The sequence below is a fragment of the Nothoprocta perdicaria genome, unplaced genomic scaffold, assembly GCF_003342845.1.
Source record: "Nothoprocta perdicaria isolate Ctin4 unplaced genomic scaffold, notPer1 scaffold_59, whole genome shotgun sequence".
In the NCBI taxonomy this organism is placed as follows: domain Eukaryota; kingdom Metazoa; phylum Chordata; class Aves; order Tinamiformes; family Tinamidae; genus Nothoprocta; species Nothoprocta perdicaria.
The window spans coordinates 1,720,127-1,741,566 of NW_020455854.1; the positions used below are offsets into that span (position 1 = coordinate 1,720,127).

The following is a 21,440-nucleotide window of genomic DNA, read 5'->3' on the forward strand; positions in this document are numbered from 1 at the left end:
ACCATGGAAAGCAACAAAACAGCCACCCCCTCTCCCTTCTGTAAGCAGGAGATCTGAGGGCTGTTGAGGATGTTTGTGGATTTTGTCTGCTGTCTCGTGAACAAAGGCTTTCTTTGAGAAGCAAAAATGAAGATGTAAATCACCTAATAAAAATTCTGCTGTCTTTAATCCTACCACAATGCAGAAAAATGTTGTGGGCATTCTCCCAAATCCATCTGAGATCTGATTTGGGGAAGCTTGTCCTTTTCCTATTTACAACATGCAAATACAGTATTTGCAAAGCATTAGAATGAAGCGTTGTGTTAAACAGCATTAATCTCCCACCTCTTCCTGAGGTGACACCAGGCTTTGGCTTCAGGCTCACTGAGCTCCTCCCTTTTCTTTCCATGGAAATGATGCTTATTATCTCTTGCAGCTTCATATCAGCTTGTGAAACCGAGCTTGTTCCTGGCCTGACCCTGCTGGAGCYTTTGCTTTCCTCCTTGCTTTGTGTTTTCATCAGTAATGAAGAGAAGGCAGTCGGAGAACAAACAAAAGAGCTTTGACTCCTGAGCACACGCTTTTTTTCTCCTCCCCCCCCAGCTATTACAGTGCAGCTCGGATCACTTTCATKGTGCTAAACACCATACAAATAGTCTGGAGGAGGCTCTTGCTGCTCTGAACAACTTGCATTTTTAATGGAAACCTGATAGGGCTGTTGATCAAACCCATTTTGGGGACCTGGGGTGTAGGGGCTGTGAAGATCAAGAGCATGTGCAGCTAGAATCAGTTATTTTCACCACTGACACAGTTCTGGTCAAATCTGGCACTGCTCAGGTATCTGCCAGGGTTATTGTTAATCACTGCTGCATAATATTTAGGTGACAGTTTTTCCTTGTTTTTTGATTAAAAGAGACACTTGGGAGACTTGGAAGGAAGTTGTAATAAATCATTTTGCARACTTAACTTGAAAGTTAACTTCAAGTTAACTTTTACAGGCTTARCTTTGTGTCTGTGATGCTGGAATTAGTAGTCACAAATGTGGATGTTTGGGGGTGTGTGGTGGTGTTTCTTTTTAATAAGAGTTAAACTGTAATGGCTGAGACAAAGGGAAGAACTTGAAACCTTTTGTGCTGAGAGGGCCACTGAAGAAYGGTCAGCAAAACGAAGCAGAAGAGCCCGCACAAAAGCTGAAATAAAACACTATGAAAACTGTACAGTTCTGTATGTTCTGTGCCTAATAGTACAGTTCACTTGGTTAACATGTTGCCCCAGGGGCTCTTCATCCTTTTCCAAGTGGATTTGCAGGGTTAGAATCTTGCAGCTCTATTTACTTTGATTTGGGGCTTGTTGCTTGTCCTTGCGGTGGCGAGCGGAGGGAGGGTTTGGCCAGCTCGCACTTTGCCTGCTGGGGTGTCTGGCCACCCTTCTCCCAGGCTGCTTAATTCCTGCTCGGATAAACATCAAGCCCRTATCCCTAGAAGGCTTGGGGATTAGTCACTTGTTTCTTGTTGCTAGCTCCATCTGCTGCAGTGAACGGGATTAGCCAGGCTGGGAGGGAGAAGGAAGGAAAGTAGGTTTAATCTCTTTAAAAATTGCATAATTTTATGAGTTTAAAGACTGYTGCATGCTTTGCAGGCTTCCCTGCGGATTTTAGGGGGTACAAGCCATGGACCAGTCCTAACCTGTGGACTTTCTCTCCTGCAGATCCCCAAAGATGAGCATATCCTTCGGTTTCTGCGGGCTCGGGACTTCAACATCGACAAAGCTCGAGAGATGCTCTGTCAGTCCCTGACGTGGCGCAAGCAGTACCAGGTGGATTACATCCTGCAGTCGTGGAGGCCCCCGGCCCTCCTGGACGAGTACTACACTGGAGGATGGCATTACCAAGACAGAGGTGAGACACTGCATGGGCACTGCAACATAGTCTGCATTGTAAGGCCTCCTAAGTAACCTGTGGCTTTTGGAGAAAGCTGCACTGAAACTTTCATATATAAACAGAGCAAAGAGTGCTATCCTGGATAAGTTTTAACACCTATAAATAGCTGTAGTTTTTTTGCTGTAGGTTTTTTATTATCTCTGCGCAGATTTGGCTGAGTTAGTGTAAAACATCTCTTTGATCAGATATTTCATGATATTTTCAGGTATTTAATGTGACGTTTGTAAAAGTTTATAGAGTGAGAGCCTGGGAGAYTGTAGTACTCAACTCTGTAGTAGAAGCTGCTTTTCTCATGCCTAATCTGTAGGYATTCCTGAAGAGGAAGGACAGATTTTATCTCCAGACAATCTGATTATGTTGCTGTTACCCTGGCCTCACTAAATGAAACTGATTGAGACCACCAAAGAGCAGACAATGTCTTATTACTTGGGTTACTTGTCTGACTAGTCAACAGCACTAACAGCCCTTTGATTTCTCCTCTAAACTGCGTCTTTCATAGGTATATGCATATCATCAGTCATGTGAGACTGAGGTTATGGTAATCTATCTGCATATCTCTTCTCTACCTTCTCAGTTCCAAATTCACTGAAGAACTTCCCCGCTTGGGGCATTTCAGGTTCAGTTATTTTGCTTTTAAACCTTTTTCTTTTATAGATGGGCGACCCCTCTATATCCTCCGTCTTGGCCAGATGGACACAAAAGGTTTGGTGAAAGCTCTGGGAGAAGAATCTCTACTGCGACATGTAAGATCTGCCTTCATTTCTCATCTGGGAAACTTAGAAGTATTTGTTATAGTACAGCAGGAATCTGTCTGCCAGACACACAAAGTAATAGTTGCTGGGTTCCTGGCTGGCAACTCTAAGTTATAGCTTTGGTTTAGTGCCTTTGGCATGGCATAGCTTCTCTGCTTCCTGCAGAGAGGAAATTTGCAGTGAGATGTTGTAATGCTGTAAATGTGCCAGAAAGATGTTTTCTGATCATTTGCAGCTCAACTGTGAGCTTTCCAGGGTCCTGGCCTACAGCTTAGTTCATGACACTTGTTTTGAGACTTATATTTCATCATAAACTTCAGTGTCTGTACCTTGCATGTTCAGCAGAATTTATTTTTCATTAGAGCAGTTGTATTTTGCATAAAATTTTCTTCTGGTTTGCATGCTGTGAGTTCATACTGGTCTATCTCTGGGTTCTATATTCTTTGAAAGAAGATTTCTAAGTCCTCCGTGTCCCTCTGTCATACTCAGGCTAATCCTAGTCTATATTATTTTTAATTTCAGGTTCTGTCAATTAATGAAGAAGGACAAAAGAGATGTGAGGAAAATACCAACCTCTTTGGCCGCCCCATCACGTTAGTATAGTTAGTTTTCTTATATCCTTACAGAGTATAACTGGAATGGTGGGTATAATGTCTCCATGAAGGTTTTAAAGATGTTCTTAGGGTTAAACTGTAGACAGAAGTGTTGCATATGTCTCTTACGGACTGTTCCAGCCTGTGTTTGGGAGTATACAGCCATGTATAGTGGAATTACATGCAAATTAACTTMACAGCTTCATATGCAAGCAAGTGTTGACTCTTTCCTACATTTTATGTCTTTTCCTGTCCCCTTCCAAGGGGATTCAACCTTGTTGGCATGGTGATTTTAATCCAAGTTCCTAAAATTCTCTTTYTTAATACAGAAAACTGTCTGTCAGACTCCACTTTAATCTTAAAATGYAGTCTTCACAAAGCACTTCTAAATTATTTTTAGTAATGGACCTGCATATCTTCATCCTCCTGAACACTGCTGACATTTTCTCCTGTCCATTTTATGCTTTTGGATCCGGTCAACCAAAATGTTGCTGCTTGAGTGGAGATCTAACTTGTGTTGTATTGAAACTGCTAGTTTGTCTCAGTGAAATAGATTCTTGGGCAGCTCTTGGTTTTATTGAAATGAATGTTTCATGGATGATAAACCAAGGTGTCACTGTGCAGCAAAGTTATGACAAGTTCCTTTCATGTATTCACTGTAGATCCTGGACGTGTCTAGTAGACTTGGAAGGCTTGAATATGCGGCACCTCTGGCGTCCTGGAGTTAAGGCCCTGCTGAGGATAATAGAGGTTGTTGAGGACAACTACCCCGAAACCCTGGGGAGACTACTGATAGTGCGAGCTCCCAGGGTTTTTCCTGTGCTCTGGACACTGGTAGGTGAAATTTGGACTGCCCGGAAACTTGTGTGTTTACGAATAGCTAAAACCAACCAGTCCTTACAGGTTCTGCTTATTTGGGAGAGAAGCTTTATGGTAAGGAGGCTGAGCTCCTGATGGGCTGCAGCACTGCTATAGAGCAGCCAGCGTGTCAATTCCCATCACTTTCATTCCACCAGAGCAGGACAAAATGTGCTATCTAAACTATAAATCTTCAAAAGCAGCCCCATCATGATAGATTTCCACATTGATAGGAAACCACCAAAATATTTTTAAACTTTGTGCTGAAAGATAATGACAAGTAATAAATGTGGCACTACCTGCTCACTGTTGTTCTGGCAATATAAAAACATACCTGACAAATTTCTTGTGTAGTTTTTGTGGTGAGTTGACCGCTAACTTCTTTTACATTTTTCTCTAGGTTAGTCCCTTCATCAATGAGAACACAAGGCAGAAATTTCTGATTTACAGTGGGAATAACTACCAGGGGCCAGGAGGGCTAGTAGACTAYGTGGACAAAGATGTGATCCCAGACTTCCTGGGAGGAGATTGCGTGGTGAGTGGTTCTTGCTGTAGCATGGGTGGATTCTGCAATGTACAAACTCCCTAGAGTCCTTTTTTTTTCTTTTTTCCCCCCAAAAAACTTTTCAGCCTTTTCTGAAAGGCAGCTACATCTCTGCTGTGCCTGGGATGYCTCTAAGTGCTCTATGAACAGTTTGTGCCCCTGATGACCTTGCATTGAAGTGCTGGTGCTGCCCTGGAGAAGGGAATTAGATGTTAGAAAAATCATTGCAGTTCATGTGAATTTAGTCCAGCTGTGAAATCTTACACTAACTGAAGGTGTCCATATACAGTGTCATGGTACGGTGACTTTTAGCAGTAGATCAATCTCATTGCTCATATTTGTGTCTGACTCTTCCAGTGCAACGTCCCAGAAGGTGGGCTTGTTCCCAAGTCCCTCTACCAAGCAGATGAAGAGACGGAGAACTCGGATCACATCCGGTTGTGGACAGAAACGATCTATCATTCTGCAAGTGTTCTCAAAGGAGCTCCACATGAGGTACAAACCAGAACTTGATAGAGCTGAAGTGGAGGGAACTTAACTGGTAGCAGCGGTGTGTTCTGTTTAAGGCTGTCTAGAGCAATGAGCAGGTCCCAGAATGCAAGTGCTGGGTTTCAGCTGTAGTGTACCCTGCTTGGGAGGGCTGAGCTGGGCTAGCTAACAGCTGCATGTGTGGAAGGTAAGAACAGTAATTTAAGCAGCAATGCTTCTTATCTGTAGAGTAACCGGTTCTTCTGTACAGTGCAGTTTCTTCCTCCTTTTTTGAGCAAATGAAGTCTCCCTCCATTTCCCTTCTGTGATACTACTGCTTCCATTCTTGTTGGTGCAGCTAGGGCAGTGATGGTGGTGGTAAAAGAAGGTAGTACAAGAAGGTAATCAAGTACAAGAAGGTAGAAGGTAATTAGAGGAGAGAATGTCCAAGAGGGCACTTTGAAGAGCGCTCTAATAATGCAATCCATTAGCTTCCTGGATGATGAGTACTCTGGTGCTGCCTATTTGGACTTCTTACAAAACAGATGAGACTTCTGGAGTATTCCTCAACTAAAAGATTGTAGAGAAAGACATATTTGCCTAAGATGGAGGAAGATGCTGGCTGTCTTTAGGAGTCCTAACTTTTTAAAATGTGCTTGTTTTTGTTTCTTTTTTAGATAGTTGTAGAGATTTTGGAAGGGGAATCTGTGATCACCTGGGATTTTGACATCCTGAAGGGAGATGTGGTGTTCAGCCTCTTTCACTCCAAACGAGCTCCCGAGACTAGTCGCAAAGAAGCCACGTTACCAAGTACCTCTCTTGTGGGTGACAACGTGCAGCTCATTGATAAGACTTGGGTCCTTGGGGTGGATTACAGCCGTATGGAATCCCCACTGGTTTGTCGGGAAGGAGAGAGCATCCAGGTAAGATGTGTTTGGCTTCTTGTGTTGATTTTACATCCTAGCAAATTACTGGAGTACTCTTTACAGGGCCTTGCTTCAGGCGTGTAAAATAAAATTGAACAACATGTGCTCTGCAAACCATTCAGTTCAGTAGTTTCTTTTGACTTCTGTGAAGTCCTTCAGCTGTTTCTTAAGACTTCTGGTAGTCTCAAGATGACATTCCTTATCCTTTTCTTCGAGGGATCTCACGTGACTCGCTGGCCTGGCTTTTACATTCTCCAGTGGAAAATGCATGGGCCTCTGCCCTGTTCTGGCACTAGCCTCCCTCGCGTGGATGATGTCCTTGCCTCTCTGCAAGTTTCCAGTCACAAGTGCAAGATCATATACTACTATGAGGTGCTTGCATCCAAGGACTTCAGGTAGGAGATTTATTGGGGCCTTCTATTTTGTGACTTGCAATAGAGAAGTCCTTTGAAAGGACTTTGAAAGGACTGCAAGATTGAATATCTAAATGTCCATCACTTCCACGAGGTTGAATATTTCATTAATATTAAGCTGGACTGATAGAAGCTTGATGGTATCTTGCAGAAAGACTCTGCTCATAGTGGTGCAGGTAATAAGGGTTTCCCTTTGTAGCAGGTACACTGTGGCAGGATATACACCAGTGGAATTGGTGTTTTAGTTCCTGCTTCCACATACCTAAAGTGGGAGAAGGTTTTGGTTGATGAAGTTTGATCTTAGTTGGGAATGTTTGAAAAGCTTTGGAGTAATTTCTAGTCTAAAGATGGTAGTTGGGGCCTCAAGTGCCTTCTGAATAGACAGAAACATCAGTTTCTGCAGGGTTTGTCTAACCCCCTTTAACACAAAACATATGGTTCGTATCAATCACAAGGTGATCTGAGCGCTCTGCAAGTACTTGCAGCTCTTGCTAACAGCTGGAAGAAGTGTTGGGTAGACTAGGCTTGTGGATGGACAGATGCTGACTTAGCAAATAAGGTGACTTGCCCAGGTCACATTGACTGAGAACAGCAAATTCCTCACTCCAGTCGTTCTAACCTGCTTCCTGTTGCTCTGCCTGTGCAAAATGTGTTACAGCCAGAGCCTGTGCAGTTCCCCTTGGGCAGGCAGCCCATGAAGGCTCTGGTTGGACAAGCAGGAGGGGGCACTGCTGTGCCCACACACCAGAGTTGCCCTGCTACCTGTGGCAGCTCCTCTCCGCACTCACGGAGCTGTGCTGCATTTGCAGGGCTCTTCAGCTGCATGTCTCTGGCCTGGGGCTGTCTATGCAGCCCCAGAGTCTTCCAGTTGTGTCTCATGGGAGACAAGCTGTAATACCTGTAGCTGGCAAAAAAACCTAAAAAGCCTGATGTCTGAGTTATGATTTTTCATCATAATTCAAGAGGAATAGTGAGCTTCTTAGAGACCAAGTTGAAAAATGATGGGACAAAATAAAATGCTTTTCAAAGCACTGCAGAGTAAGCTGATCTCCAGCTCCACATCTCCTGATATATCCACTTATCCATAAATAGCTGCCTAACTAACAACTGTATCTCTTTCATCCTGTCCCAGGGGATCTATGTCCAGCCTGGAATCTTGCAACAGTGGCTTTTCCCAGCTCAGCGGAGCCACGACGTCGTCCAACCAGTCCCAGAGCAGCTCCCACCTTTCCAGATAGCAGGGCCAGGGCTCTGCTGACACGGACACGTTGCTGGGGGCTCCGGGGCTGCCCTGGAGCCGCCCCGAGCCCCAGACCAAAGAGCCCGCGGGGCTGAGCCTCGAGGTGACTGCTCGTGTGACCAGGTAGCAGCCCCTTGGACACGGGAGCCTTTGGGAAGTGTTTTCAACAAAGAACTTGGAATTCCAACGGCGGCTTTAGAATTTCTCTATGGCGCCAGTTTCCTAGTCGTCTTTTTCAAAAATCATGATTTTTTGGGTGAATATCAGTTTGCATGAATTATGCGTTACTAAAGTTTAAAGGGCTCTTTCCAATCAGTCCCTTTCCTGCACATGGTAGGAAAGACTGATGTTGCCTTATCTGTTATGATCTGTAGGACTAGATTACTCATGTGTAGCAAAAAATAATCTAGTTATCTGGATGCCCAGGGTACCAATTACACATCAGAAAGTAAAGTGGGCATTTCAGCAACCTGGACTTAAATTGTAAATACCTTAAAACAGATACAACATGTTTCAAAAATCAATTCCAGATCAAATGTAAGACCTCTTTTGATCCAACTGGATAGTGTTAGAGAATTTTTTTAAGCTACTGAGATATAAAAAAAMCTGTTTTCTAGAAAATATAGGCAGAAAAACTGTCCAGAAAGCAGAATCTTTCTTAAAGATAGACTAYTTTTCCTTTCTCCTCAGGTTTACAAGCAATAACAAGTAGATCTGACCCATCTTGTTSAAGTGGATGGGAACTGATTCAGGTTATAAAGGGCTAAGAAAAGCAATATTTTATTTCCTGAAGGCACAAYGTTTTATGACAGTATTATAGAATTAGCTTCTTTAAAACTTGAGCTAACTTGAAGAGAAATCTTTTTCTTTTWAAAAAAGCATGTGTGTATTTAAGCACTTACTGAAACATATTTATTCAAATACTAGCTTATTTTAAATTAATTTTAACTTATAATTTGAAAGATATGACTATTTATTAAATCCAATATTACCTTTTTTTAAAGGGATGAACTTTTGTTTTAGAAAGGAGTAACTGATTGTCTTCAATCCCCAGAGACTTCTGTTTCAGTCCTAATCTTTGCGATTGCTGGATGTTCTTAAGTAAAGGGCTGCATCCTATATGACATAGGGGATAAGGGCTGCGTGTCACCGTGCCGTGCAAGGTAAGGGGGGACAGTTCCTCGTTGGAGCCGCTCTTTGGCCTCCAGGAGCTGTGAAACACAACCAAGGGCTCTGGGTGCAAGGAGCGCAGAGGGGACCAGTGAGGGCYGGATTGTTTCTTCATCCAGCAGAGCAATTCCCATGGCCGTGGCTGCACCTCTCAGCACAGAGTCATTTTCTCCCTCCCACCAAGTCCTACAAAGGGCAGAATAGAAGTCGTGCAGTTAAGGGGAACACACACGTGCAGCATTTTCCAACCCTGTTCCTTTTGTTATTTGGAAGCACCAGGCATGCTTGACAAAGGAAGAAAGTGCCCCCATAATTGCAACAACAGGAGGTGAGGAATATTGTTTATTTAATTTACTTCTCTTTCTTTTTTTTTTTTTTTATTTTAAAGAAATAGAGCCAAGAAACTAATCTCTCAGCTTGCAGCTTTCATTGTGAAAGCTGAACAGTTAACTCATACAGGAAAGATTTATTTGGGGGCAGGGAGAATTGCCCAGTAGTCCTTTAGTCTTTACAATCTCCCTCAGATGAATGAGACTTCTTTTCCCCTATTTCAGGCTAATTTGAGTCGTGACATGATGAAAACTACCACCTTTGCCATGCAAAATCAAGAGWTGCTCAGCAATTAATTGTGCGTGTTATGTCTTTAGCCATAATTAATTCTRTGCTAAAAATACACGTTTTGAAATTGATTTTCAACACCTCAGCATGAGACCAAGCCCTCCTCTTGTGCTCTCTTTCAGCATTTCAGCCTTGCTTCTTAGTTTGAATATTTCATTGTGGTAATTATCCTGTTTTCTGCTTTGCCCTCAGTTTACTCTGGCTAAGTATCTTTTCCATTTACTTGCTTTTCTTATTTTTTAATTTAYTTAAAAATGTCACATATGTCATTCTCATCCCACCAAGGAAACGTTTAGAGTGTTTGGCTCTGTCAGGGAGCTGTCTGAAACTTGTCCCGCTCTCCCATGTCCCTGACTTAGCCAGGGAAAGCCAGCAGAGAAGGGCTCAATCCTATGGAGCTCCGTGTCGGTGCCTCCTGTGATGCCCCCGARTGCCAGGGCAGCGGAGGCCGGGAACAGGCTGCCCGCCGGGAGCTTTTCCCTCCTGTTCTCCCGGCCTACGGACCCTTTTCCTTTCCATCCTTAGCTGTGCTGCTGGGTGATAAGTATCATTCATTCCTCTGCCCCAYGAGAGCCTGCTGCTCACGTCTATTTGTGCAGCGATTCATGTGATCTCTCCCGAATCTATTTTAGACTAAATTGCTTAGTTTATCTACACATTTAATATGAATTTCCCCTCCCCTTTTATTTTGTGAATACTAATGTAACTGGGGAAAGGAGGTGGCAGCCTGGATGCTACTTTTTAGACCTGACTGTGAGGTGTAGGTGCAAGAAAAGCAGAATTCTTTAGGAATCCTTCCCTCCTCCCAGCAAAATTAATTAGCTTGATTTAGCAAGTAAGACCCCTGGTTTTCTTCACAGGAACCTCTTAGGAGTTGCGAGTAAGCCTGGAAATGCCTCTGGATTCTGTTGACAGTGCTTCCCTGTAGATCCCGTAAGCCAGCACCGTAGGCAAGCTGAGCTCCCAGCTTTGGGTGCCGGGTTAGCGGCACCTCGAGGCTCTCCCTGCTCCTTAGCCATATCTCAGCAGCTGCTGTTTCAGGTAAGCTCAGAGCTCCGTGTTCAGGTACCAGCCGAGCGCTTCAAAACCAGCTCCTCGGGAATGAGGGCTTTTCCCTGATKCACATATTCCATATATAAAACCTAACGCCTACCTCAAAGAGCTGTTGCCATGTTTAATGTTTCTTAGGTGAGATCTCTTCGAGAAAAGATGCTGTGTTGTAGGTACCAAGTGTTATGCCACTGTTTACAATTAAATATGGCCGGATTTGAAATCTTTATTTTTTCCAGGTTCTATGAGTAAGTCTCACTTCACTGTTTACTGGTGCCCAGAACAGTAGAACTGGGAAAGATCAATAGGGAGCACTTAAAAAATGGCACAGGTATCAAGAAGGGCAGTGCTGAGGATGCTGCAACTGAGGAGTTTTGGCTAAGCATTACAGTGTTCTTGCAGGCTTGGAAAGGGCTGTCTCTTAAATGGCTTTAGACAGAATAACTTAGTCTGGCGTAAGGCAGATGCTAGTTCAGAAGGATGCAAAATGAGCCATGCTGGCTCTGCGCCGCTGCCTGCGTCGCGCTGGTGCAGGCACCGCAGTGCCAGGCTGCTCTTCTCGGGCTCCTGTGTCTGATCTGGGCCAGTTTGGTTGGGTCACTTCCCTTTGAACAACAGTCTTAAGAAAAAAATATCTTTTAGTAAGAATGCATGAACTCTAATTAAATGGCTGAAATTCGCGTTCTTGGTGAGTTTTGCATTCCGTGGTGAACAAGGCACGACCCTCTAGTTCTGGCTTTGAATGTTAAGAGGGAGCCTGAATGATTTTTTTCAAGGCTTGCTGGGCTTATTGATCTCAAGATCTCAATGGCCTAATGCAGTCGTTTTTAGGCATGTGATGTTTGTTGCAGTTCTCAGCCTAACTATCAGCTCAGGTGTTGAGGGGTTGTGCATTGACATGGGAGCTAACTCCAGCCATACTAGAGGCAGAGGAATCCCTTTTAAAATGCATTTTATTTTACCAGCTCATGCTGCTTTAATACTCCAAATGTTTATACTGTGAGCTAAAACCAGAACTATTTCTGTAAGGACTAAAATGGATGGGCATTTGTCAAAGATTCCTGCATGCTCTTAGCTTTTAATATTCTTCCAGTGCATGTTTGCAATGATTTCTGTTCTTAATTAGGTATCTTTTGGAAGGCTAAATTGGTAACACCCACTCCCAAGCTATTAGTACAGATAAATTAAATGGGCATTAAAATTTTAGTAAGCGCTGTATTTCTCAACTTTGCAACTGTATTTTATATATCAAAGTCCCAATTTTCGYAGCCAAAAAACCTCAAACCTTCTTTAAGAGCACACTAGCAAAATGCAAAGTGCTTGTAATGTGTTACTTGACAACAAAGCTGATGCTAAAAATGTACTTAGTTACAGTCTTTGTAGGTWCTGCTAGGAGCTGTACTCTTCTGTATGTTGGAAATAAAGCATCTCTACAGAATGTGTCCAACTGTTTGATGCAACTCAATCTTTACAATTTGTTGTGAATTTTGAAAAGCCAAAGCATTTGTGCTGGTCTGTTTAAATACCCAAGGAAATGGAGGTAAGTCTTGCTGGTATCCAGTTATTTCTGTTCTTGAAAAACGAGGATTTTGTTCTTTTCCTCTAGAACCAGCAGACTAAGCAGCCTGGTGCACATCATCCTGCAACGCGGCTGGTTACTAAAATGGAAGAGATGGGTGGGTTCACACAGCCTGCCGGGCTTATCTGGAAAAGGATTATTAGATCCTGTCCAACTTAGTATTTATTATTTTTAAAATTAAATTCACTTTATTAGATTAAAAATTCAATTTTCAGGCAGTTCATTCTAATTGAGTTTATTCAAGTATCAAATAGTCTTCTGTAAATAATAAAAAAATAGAATCTTCAGTGTACACGTTGATTTGATGCCAACCGCGGCACAAGAATTACATATATTTTACTTGAAGAGAAAGAAGTGCATACTACATTTTACTGTTCAGGCTCAGATAGGCTTAAAAAACCCTAATTTGCAGCACTATGGTGGCATGTTAAAGGCTAGCTTTCTTCACAAGGAAGCCGATTTAAGTATTTTTTAATGTATTGTGCAAGGATGTATTCCAGGCAAATGGTTAATTCTCAGCTGAGCTGTTGCTTGAAATACTGTCCGTGGCCCCAGCTCCCCGGTGGCAGCCACGCTCTCTGAGGGGGTAAGGGCAGTTCTTACAGTGCCTGGGCAGACTGTGACACACTCGGGCTTGAGCACGGCCTGGAGCAGGTGGGGACCAGACTCTGACAAGGCCGAGCCCAGGCCATTGYTGGGCTGTGTCGTGCTGGGCTGCTGCGCTCTCCACATGGGGACAGCAACTTCCTTCTGGTCCCTAGTAGCAGGTCACGTAGCTGAGCAGAGCACACAGGTTCCTGAAAGAATTAAAAAAAAAAAAAAAATCCAAGAGTTAATTCTTTAAGCTGGCATATGGCTCCTCATTTTGCTGTAGGAACCCACCAAAGATACAGGGCTTGTGGAAATGTTTGTTGGACTAATTCAAGGACTGGGAACTGAGTAAGAAAAACCTTCTTTTCCTGCAGTCAGCACAGGCTGGGTGAAGAAACGGAGGTGCAGGAAAGCCCCCATGCTGTGTCAGCCTTTGAGCCTACTGTTGTGGCCAGAATGAGGTATGTTGTGTTTTGTTGTTGCTGCACCTGTTGCAATGTTTTAAACTGTTCTGTCAGTTCTTGTTGATGCTAAGCTTCATGGTTTGTTGATGTTTTGTTGAAGCTAAGCTTCAACATGCTCAATGCAAATACAAAACATTAAACCAGATTCCTTAAATCTCACTTACACTACAGCAACATACAGGGTTTTTTTTTTTTTTTATGCCACATCTTTGAAAACACATATCCGTCTTTCAGATGAGAAGGGACCTTTCTGAAGTACTTATGGTTTATAGTGATCATCTGCCTTCCCCAAACACCACAGGGAAGCAGCTCCTTTCCTGCTGCTGCTGTCGCCACTCATCCATGTGTGCAGTGGGTGACAGCAGTGCCCGTGTGTGGCAGCTGGCTGCACTTGACCCGTGCCTGGCCCAGGCAGAGCAGTGAGGCAGGCAGGGAACCCACCCCATAAAGGCCAAGTGGGGCAGGGCAAGAGGCAAGGAACTGGCCTGGACTCACAGCTTCCAGCTGCACTTGTTTGGGAGCATGGGCACCACAGAGGGTGCAGTAAATACCTTATGYTTCTTTCCTGCCACGGCCTTAAAGAAGGGCTAGGCTTTGGTCCTGAGCATCCTCTGCCTCGCAGGCAGTGCCGTGACTCGCTTCTCCGTTCATCTCCCTCAGGGGCTGGTAGTGGTAGTTCCCGCTCTCAGGCTGCCTCTCTGACCTTGCTTTGAGAAAAAGGCCTATGTTTCCCAGAGCACTAATTGCAAGAAGCAGAGCCAAGATGGTGGTTATGGCGATCCAGGTTCTTCTATCGGACAAAAACAAAACCCCAAACACAACCCTCAGTAAGATATCTGTGTTCACAAGTTCCCAATATGCAAATAACATCTTGAAGTTCCTACTTGTGTCATCACAGCTTGTGGTTCTGCTTCCAGGCATGTGAGAAGATGGTTTGAAAAGGGTGTGTTTGTTTCAAAGGGTTCTTTTGAGCTTTCCCCTTCCTTAGCAATGAACAGCTGTTCCAGCCCCAAGGCTACAGCTTTGCCAGCTCTGGAGCTGGTCCAGAGTGCAAGATTCCCACCGCTTTGCTCAGCCCCCCTGGAGTGACAGTGTGTCAGCAGAAGAGGAAAAGTGGCCCTTGGTTAAGGACAACACTGGCCGAGTGCTAGACTCGGTGTGTGTGACCTCAGTCGCTGGTGGTGGCTTTGGCTGAGCACTTGTCTTACAATCMGACTTCACTACTCTGCCTTCCAATTCTACCCCCTTTCCCATCATATCCTGAAATATATGAATACATTATGTTGGTATATGAACACAGAATGCCTGTGCAGGGTCCCTGCATATCAGACAGTGGTCAGCCGTGGCCGACGTTACACACTTACTGTGACAGAGAGAATTTCTCTTTGTTCAGGGAAGCCAGACACTGCCCAGCTGGAAAACAAGAGCAGGAAGAAAAAGGTGCGGGGAGGTAAAATTTCACTGAAGCAACAATCTTAGTCACCCCAAGGTGATAACTAAACAAAACCTGAAGTGATAAAGCTGCTCCTCCAGCTCTCTTTAAAAACAAACCAAAATAAACAGTGGAGGGAAGCAGTGGTACCTCTGTTTAACTGGTCCTGTGTTGCCGCATCATAGGTGATGTTACAGCTGCCCGTCTGTCGGTCGCAGGGACACGTGTGTTCACAGGCACAGAGTTCCTGGCAGTTTGGCCCATACCAGCCCAGGGGACATGCTAGGGAATTGGTTAAAAACAGAAGTCAGTCACTGTCAAAGCTCTGCTTTGAATCTATTAAATCCATCACTCTGGACCTTCCCCTGTCCTCAGTTCAATGGTGCCTACTGCAGCTGAGTGCCTGGAGCAACAGGCACCCTCAGGGCTCTTAGGAGAAGCTCAACCTCCTCCACATCAGAGCTGCTCAGACTGCTGCTATCAGGGATAAGACTAGCTGAGTATTCCTGGGCTGAGGATAAAACTTCACTTATTTAACCATATGTGCCCAGGACTTACACCTGTGCTGTAATTAACTCCTGCTGTCAGCATCATTTTCACAGTCACAGGAGCCTCAAGTAGTTCAGAAAAGCTGGCGTGGYCATGCAGATAAAAGCGTTACTGGGCCTGTTACTTCTAGAACTTGTAAAACTGGAGTTCAAAAGTTAGAGGTATTCAAGTATGTGTGTTCTTTGGGTCATGAACTTTGGGAAAGCAACTCAGCTGGAGAGAGGTTCAAACTCTTCTAATAATAAATTCYTCTCCCTGCTGCCTGCTTTTCCTGGGAGCTGATTTGGGTAGGACAGGCAAGTCCTTAAGAGGTGAAACGTACTTGGAGCTGCCCTTACCGTGCTCGCAGCTGGTGCCGTAGTAGCCAGCGGGGCAGGAGCAGGTGCCGTGCACGGGGTCGCACAGGCCCCCGTTCTGGCACAGGCATCTCTCGGTGCAGGCGGCCCCGAAGAAGCCACTAGCACAAACTGCAAGGGACAAGGGCAGAGCTCGTCAGGGCCCTGGGCAGTCTCTAGGTACGAGCCCCACAGCCTCCCCGCTGCTCCCTGCTTTGCTCTTGCTGCCACAGGGGCTTCAGTGGCTGCTCCCAGCCAGGCAGCAGCCGCTGCCTTGAACAAGCAGCCATGAGAGGTCCGTGTGGCAGGAAATGAATAATTCACAAAGACTTAAAGCGCTTAACCCCAAGACAAGTGTGAAACTGTCAGTGCAATTAAAGCCCCCTGTGCAGCCCTTCCCGGCACTGCTCCCTCAGGGGAGACCACAGGCCCTGCCCACGGCTGCAGGCAGCTGCGATCCCGCGGTCCTGACCGCCCCCAGCAGCTAAGGAGGATCAGAGCAGAGGGGAAGTCAGCGTTACCTTCACTGCAGTTGCTGCCAGTCCAGCCAGCGTCGCACACGCATCCAGCTGCACAAATGCAAACAGATATTAGCAACAGAGAAAGGCTTAGCAGGAACTTCAAGCTGGAGTTCCCAGAGTGCCCTCATCACCTGTGATCAGGCTGCTCCTGCCAGGGAGCCCATAGAGGAGGAATCCTGAGCTCACAAACAAGCTGCATGCAGACACCCATCAAGAACAGCAAAATGCACCCGTTTCTGTGCTGCTTCCCGCTGCCTGGAGTTCAAGACATCAATTCTGAAACAACTACTAGCAATATCCTCCTGTGTGCCTCTGAGCTCTACCCAGTCACGTCACTGGTGCAAACACGTTTGCAAACTGTATCAGGGAGGCAGCAAAGACACAAAACCAAGACTGAGCCAGAGCAGGAAGAGCAGAGGCTGGGGACAGCAGAGCAGCACTGAGATGTGAGACAAGTTTACAGAGCAGCAATCCCACGCTTGTAAAAATCATGCCACAGTGAGGCAGGAGAGCTGAATACTGAGAGAGGAGCAGTAAGGCCAGGGAGCAGAACTCAACTGCCTCATTTGTCACACAGTGAAGTGCAATGCCCATATCATCAGCAGGTTTACAAAGAAAACCAGTTGCATGACCTGGGACAGACAGGGGAACAGAGACAAAGGTTGAAGTGAAGTCCTGCTGTAGATTCCAGATCGAGCCCCAGCCTAGCCCTGCTGCCACCTCCTACTGGCATCGGGTGCTGTCTCGGAGCAGAGGGAAGGGGGAGAAGAGCTCCAAACACCCCAAGGCAAGAGCAGGATGAGACCAACAGCCCCAGSTGGCAGGCAGAGTCACTATGTGGGGTGCAGCAGAGCACCAGCACCTGCAGCAATAAACGTCTGGGCTCCCCTGCAACTGCTGTTTCCTATAGTGAAGGAAGCAGCTATTGCTGGGGCTAATTCGTGGGAGAGAGAAAAAACAGCTACAATCCTTCAAACCAGTGTGGAGAAGGACTTCTTGGACTTCAGTAGCTGCCTCTGTGCATTGAGCTACACCAAAGGAGCCCCACCACGTGCTCCAGGGAGCAGGCTGGGGTTGGCAAATGATGCTCACGGTGCAACATGCCTGACCACTAAGGTAAGCAGAGTATCCCCACGTGTGTCCCCCCGGGCTCTTCTTCCGTGTCAGGTCCCCTCYGCGCGCGTGCAGTGACTCACAGTCGGTGCAGGTGCCGTGGAGGCTGCAGTTGGCCGGGCCGCAGTCRAGGAGGTCGCAGGCGGCGCCGCGGCGGAAGGGGCCGCTGCAGAGGCAGGTGCCGCGCACGCAGCGCCCGTGGGCGCCGCAGCCCGCCGGCTCGCACRCCCGCTCGTGCACGCACAGCACCGTGGAGATGCTCCGCGGGCAGCGCCACATGTTGTCGAAGGAGCTGGGGACGCAACGGGGGCAGTGTCAGTCCCTGCCCCTGCTCCCAGCCCTGTGTGAAACCACTTAATGTAACCCGCAAATTTCCAGCCAAATTCCAGTTGGTAAATAAGAAAACTGGATCATTGATGCAAATCTACCTTRAGTTTACATTCATATTTTTCCAGTCTTAACACAGTATTGACTTCTAAGGGATAGGAATCATTTAAAACCCAAAATTACAAACAGCAAACTGAAAACCAAATCCCTGTTAAAGCAGGGCCTGTCTCTGTCCTCCCCTAACTGGAGCATTTAACACACCTTCATTTAACTACACTTTGCTTTGATATTAGCAACTTCGTTAGACTTATATTAACACTCGGCCTTCAACTGTCAGATTGTCAACTGAATTTTCCATTGTCTGATTTTTTTTTCTGATTTTTTTCCTGTTTACTATCAGAAACATCTTAAAAGCCTAAATTCCAACTAAAGTTTTCTTTAGCTCTCCTCACCATGCTGTGAATGAGCAAMGAATAGCAGTGCTAGCCAGGGCAGGGTCTGCAAGTCAGTGTTTCTCTTCCATGAATAAACTGTTAACAGGTCTCAGCCATGTCCTGCGAACATGCAACTGAATCTCCTAGTCCAAGAGCTGCTTTGATATTTGAGTCCTGCACCAGGTCACTCAGTCACGCTGAACAGCTTTGCTGCATGTCTTAAAACAGCTAAACTTAGTGTAAGACTACTGAGTGAAGAACAAAACAGAAACAGGCAGTCACTACATCGCTGTGAAGCTGAGAGCCGGTTGCTCTGCAGACTGGTCACTTGTTTGTACATCACGTATGACAACTGTGTCCCTTGGGGAGCAGTGGAGCGGCTCGGTGGCTCGAGCAGCCCTGCACCGGCGCAGGCAGCACCTACCAGTGCTCGGAGGGGTAGCTGGCGAGGGTGCCGTTCAGGACGAGCGTTGCGGAGCCTCCTCCGTCCAGGTTGATGGCGTTGATGATTCCTTGCTGCCTCAAGAAGTYGGCCATTTCCCAGAGGTTAAGCCTGCAGGAGCCAAGAGCCGCTCATTGCACGGGTGAATCTGCTGCATTAGAAGCTCAGTCCCCATCCCCAAAGGAAGGGGAGAAGTTTTCCCATCCCAGGCAGGCCGACCCACCTCCGGAGGACTCTCCAGGCCTTTCTGGCTTTGCCCTCCTAGCACCACAAACTGTTACATGGGACCTTCAACTTATATTTTATGTTCTAAGGCAGAGACTCCCTGAGCTCACTACAGGCAGCAGCAGTCCCTTCAATTCCAGTGACAGAACTTAGACTGGTCTCATATGCCCAAGGCTTTACCTTAGTGGTGGCCTTACCCYCTGGATTCTGTCTGTCCATCCACGTGCACCAGCACCAGCTGCCCCTGACTGTCATGTCCCACCGCAGTCCGGGCTGATATCACATTGATGAACTTGTCAAAGGTTCCTGTGAATGACAGGAAACAAATGCTCACTGGGTGATGGAATTGGCTGTTTAGACACATCTGTCTGTAAAACAGCTCCCAGCAAAAAGCTCAGCTAAACTGAAATACAGTGAGAACATAGCCCAGCATCCTCTTGTCCATCCAGCCCATCTATCAATAAGATTTCTAGAAGCTTTCTTGGTAAGATTTTTTACTGGTATAGGGAGAAGGGAAGAGGATTCAGAAGCCTCAGCCCTARCCCCTCGTAAGACGTGTCTGCTGTGAGTCTCCCTGGGAAGAACCAAGACCACGCTAGGCCTTTTTCCAGCTGTTAACAAATTGTGTTCAACAAGGCTGAGCCAGCAAGTGCTGCCTGGTCTTGCAGGAACCTGCTGCTTGTACCACACTTGCCAGTGACTCGGAGTAATGAAGTAGCACARAAGAAATCTGGCCCTGTGAAGTGAAGCAGCGTCAAGCGCTCCCAAGGAGACAGCAGAGCTTCCAAAGCTCCTCCCGCTTCCAGCAGCCTCTCCACAAGAGGAATCCGTGGCCAGGCTGAAGSTCTGCAGTGTTTACCTGTGGTTTGAGTCTCATCACACTCAGCCAGTCGACTCTGATTGATGTACACTTCCCTGTTCCTCAAGAGCCAAACCACCCCGCTCACGAGCTGCACAAAAGGGTTCTCTTGATCCAAGACATCTTCCTCAGACAGGTAACTAGGGAAAGAGAGAGCAGGGGTTACTCACAGCACGGCAAGTGCACGTTAAAGCCTCTTCTGGAGCTGCCAACAGACTCCAGAAGCAGGGAAGGACAGTCGAATGAACACTGGCTGCAACCAAAAATACAGCTTTGATTCTCAAACAGTTGCACCAAACAGCTTCTGGGAGAGTTTTCAGTAATAGTGTCCAGACACCTCACAGCTTCACTGAGGGAAAGACAAAGATGGGCCCTGTTCTCCCAGTCTGAGAAAGAGTTAGCCTTTCCTCCTCCCTCTTTTACTGTTAAGACAGCAGCAAAGGACTGTTGAGCAACTATGTCCATGACGAGGGTCCCATGTCCCTGCGGGATGTTTCTCTAGGGATATTCTTATCTTGGGAATTAGAGTGCTGAGCAACATCTGACTCGTTATAATCAGATGCTAAGTAATGTTTGCAACAGCTAGACAGCAGCAAAGGAGGGGGCTGAACACCTGTGCTTGCACTGTGAGCTCTGCAAATATTTGTTTGGCTGTTTAAAACCAACTGCTCTACATGCACCCCACATCTTGTGGACTGGAAACTCAGCTTTTAGGTTTTTAGTATATTGAGTGTGGATGTCCACCAGAAACTACATGATCTCTCCTGCTGGATCAGGCCTTCTCTGGGCAACTGGAAGATGCATCATGTTGACAGGCTCTGCTGCTCATGACAGGCTCTGATACCTGCTGASGGCAGCACAGGATACAGGCAATCTGGAGGATGTCTTGGTTTCTACTTTGGAATAAMAAAGCTACTGTGGGGGTGGTTAGACACCAGAACGGATTGTAGAGAGAGGCTGAGGGGCCTCCAGCCTTTGAGATATTCCAAACTTGACTGGACGAGAGCCTAAGCAACCTACTCTAGTTGTGCTTGCTCCGAGTAGCTGAGGTCATCTAGAGACATACAGAGGTCCCTTCCAGCCTCTGGGATTCTGCCCTGTAGCCAGAGCTGCTGCTCAGTCCCTCCTTGGCCTCCTTTCTCAGTGGGGTGGAACAGGGACCTCTCTCCCTTCACTCACAGTCGTGCTGCCGCATGCTGGGGGCAAGGAGACCCAGCGGCCTAGGTATCCACAGAAGATCCGAGTGATTTAGCTAACTTATTTTCTTCCCCGGAAAGAAAGCCAGGGGCCAGAGCAAGGGYTCACTGGGTTACAGGTAGGATATGTCTAATGGAAAAGAGGCAGCCATCCTACTGCTCCAACGGGAGCGGCCAAGGGGACAGCGGCTCCTGCCTCCGAGATTGCTCCCGACTTTCGGRGCGGGAGAAGAGCGCTCTGGCAACACTGCCCCGCTCTTACCCGAACACCATGGTGCCATCCTTGCGGATGCCGAACTGCGCGTTTTGCAGCCCGCGGGCGTTCCTCACCAGCCGTCCGTCGCTCACCACGTTGCCCAGGCACTCCCCCGTGGCCATGTCGAAGTAGCCGCCGTTCTGGGCCACCAGGCACTGGCCGAGCCTCGCCGTCTCCTCCACGGGGGCTCTGCGGTGAGCGCCGCAGCCRCCGGCGCCCCCGGGCTCCAGCACGGACAGCGTCCTCAGGGGGTTCCTCGCAAAAGTGAAGTGCCCGTAGACCACCTTGCGGCTGTCGCCCGCCGCGGGCACGTAAGACACAAACGTTCGCGTGGTGGCCACGGGCCCGTCGGCGGTGGCGTCGCCGGGCCACGACTCGTAGGTGGCGTTGCCATGCTCGTGGGGCTGGCAGTCCCTGACGTGCCGGTGCGGGTGCCGCGGGCCGTGGCGGGACGGCGGGTAGGGCAGCAGCGCGTCCCCGTCCGAGCCGCCCCTGCGAGGGAAGAGGCGCTCGCTTAGAGCCGAGGCCGCGGGCGCCGCTCCCCGCGCGCCGCTGCGGCCGCTCCTC

General features: G+C 47.0%; 2 protein-coding genes across 2 annotated transcripts in view; one reads left to right on the forward strand and one right to left on the reverse strand.

Annotated features, from left to right (window-relative positions):
* SEC14L5 (SEC14 like lipid binding 5) overlaps positions 1-11,642 on the forward strand; it is a 31,502-nt gene extending 19,860 nt beyond the window's left edge. The window contains exons 9-17 of the mRNA XM_026048954.1: positions 1,687-1,876; positions 2,573-2,661; positions 3,193-3,263; positions 3,926-4,097; positions 4,522-4,656; positions 5,023-5,160; positions 5,811-6,056; positions 6,276-6,454; positions 7,605-11,642. Coding sequence (XP_025904739.1) covers positions 1,687-1,876; positions 2,573-2,661; positions 3,193-3,263; positions 3,926-4,097; positions 4,522-4,656; positions 5,023-5,160; positions 5,811-6,056; positions 6,276-6,454; positions 7,605-7,710 — 1,326 coding nt within the window. The 3' untranslated portion in view covers positions 7,711-11,642. The remainder of the gene's footprint in view (positions 1-1,686; positions 1,877-2,572; positions 2,662-3,192; positions 3,264-3,925; positions 4,098-4,521; positions 4,657-5,022; positions 5,161-5,810; positions 6,057-6,275; positions 6,455-7,604) is intronic.
* Positions 11,643-12,359: 717 nt separating this feature from the next.
* Positions 12,360-21,440, reverse strand: part of NAGPA (N-acetylglucosamine-1-phosphodiester alpha-N-acetylglucosaminidase) — a 10,776-nt gene continuing 1,695 nt past the window's right edge. The window contains exons 3-13 of the mRNA XM_026048977.1: positions 20,880-21,365; positions 19,422-19,561; positions 18,760-18,868; positions 18,320-18,448; positions 17,218-17,426; positions 16,022-16,069; positions 15,504-15,632; positions 14,767-14,898; positions 14,549-14,597; positions 13,736-13,974; positions 12,360-12,926 (exon numbers count right to left, since the gene is read on the reverse strand). Coding sequence (XP_025904762.1) covers positions 13,761-13,974; positions 14,549-14,597; positions 14,767-14,898; positions 15,504-15,632; positions 16,022-16,069; positions 17,218-17,426; positions 18,320-18,448; positions 18,760-18,868; positions 19,422-19,561; positions 20,880-21,365 — 1,645 coding nt within the window. The 3' untranslated portion in view covers positions 12,360-12,926; positions 13,736-13,760. The remainder of the gene's footprint in view (positions 12,927-13,735; positions 13,975-14,548; positions 14,598-14,766; positions 14,899-15,503; positions 15,633-16,021; positions 16,070-17,217; positions 17,427-18,319; positions 18,449-18,759; positions 18,869-19,421; positions 19,562-20,879; positions 21,366-21,440) is intronic.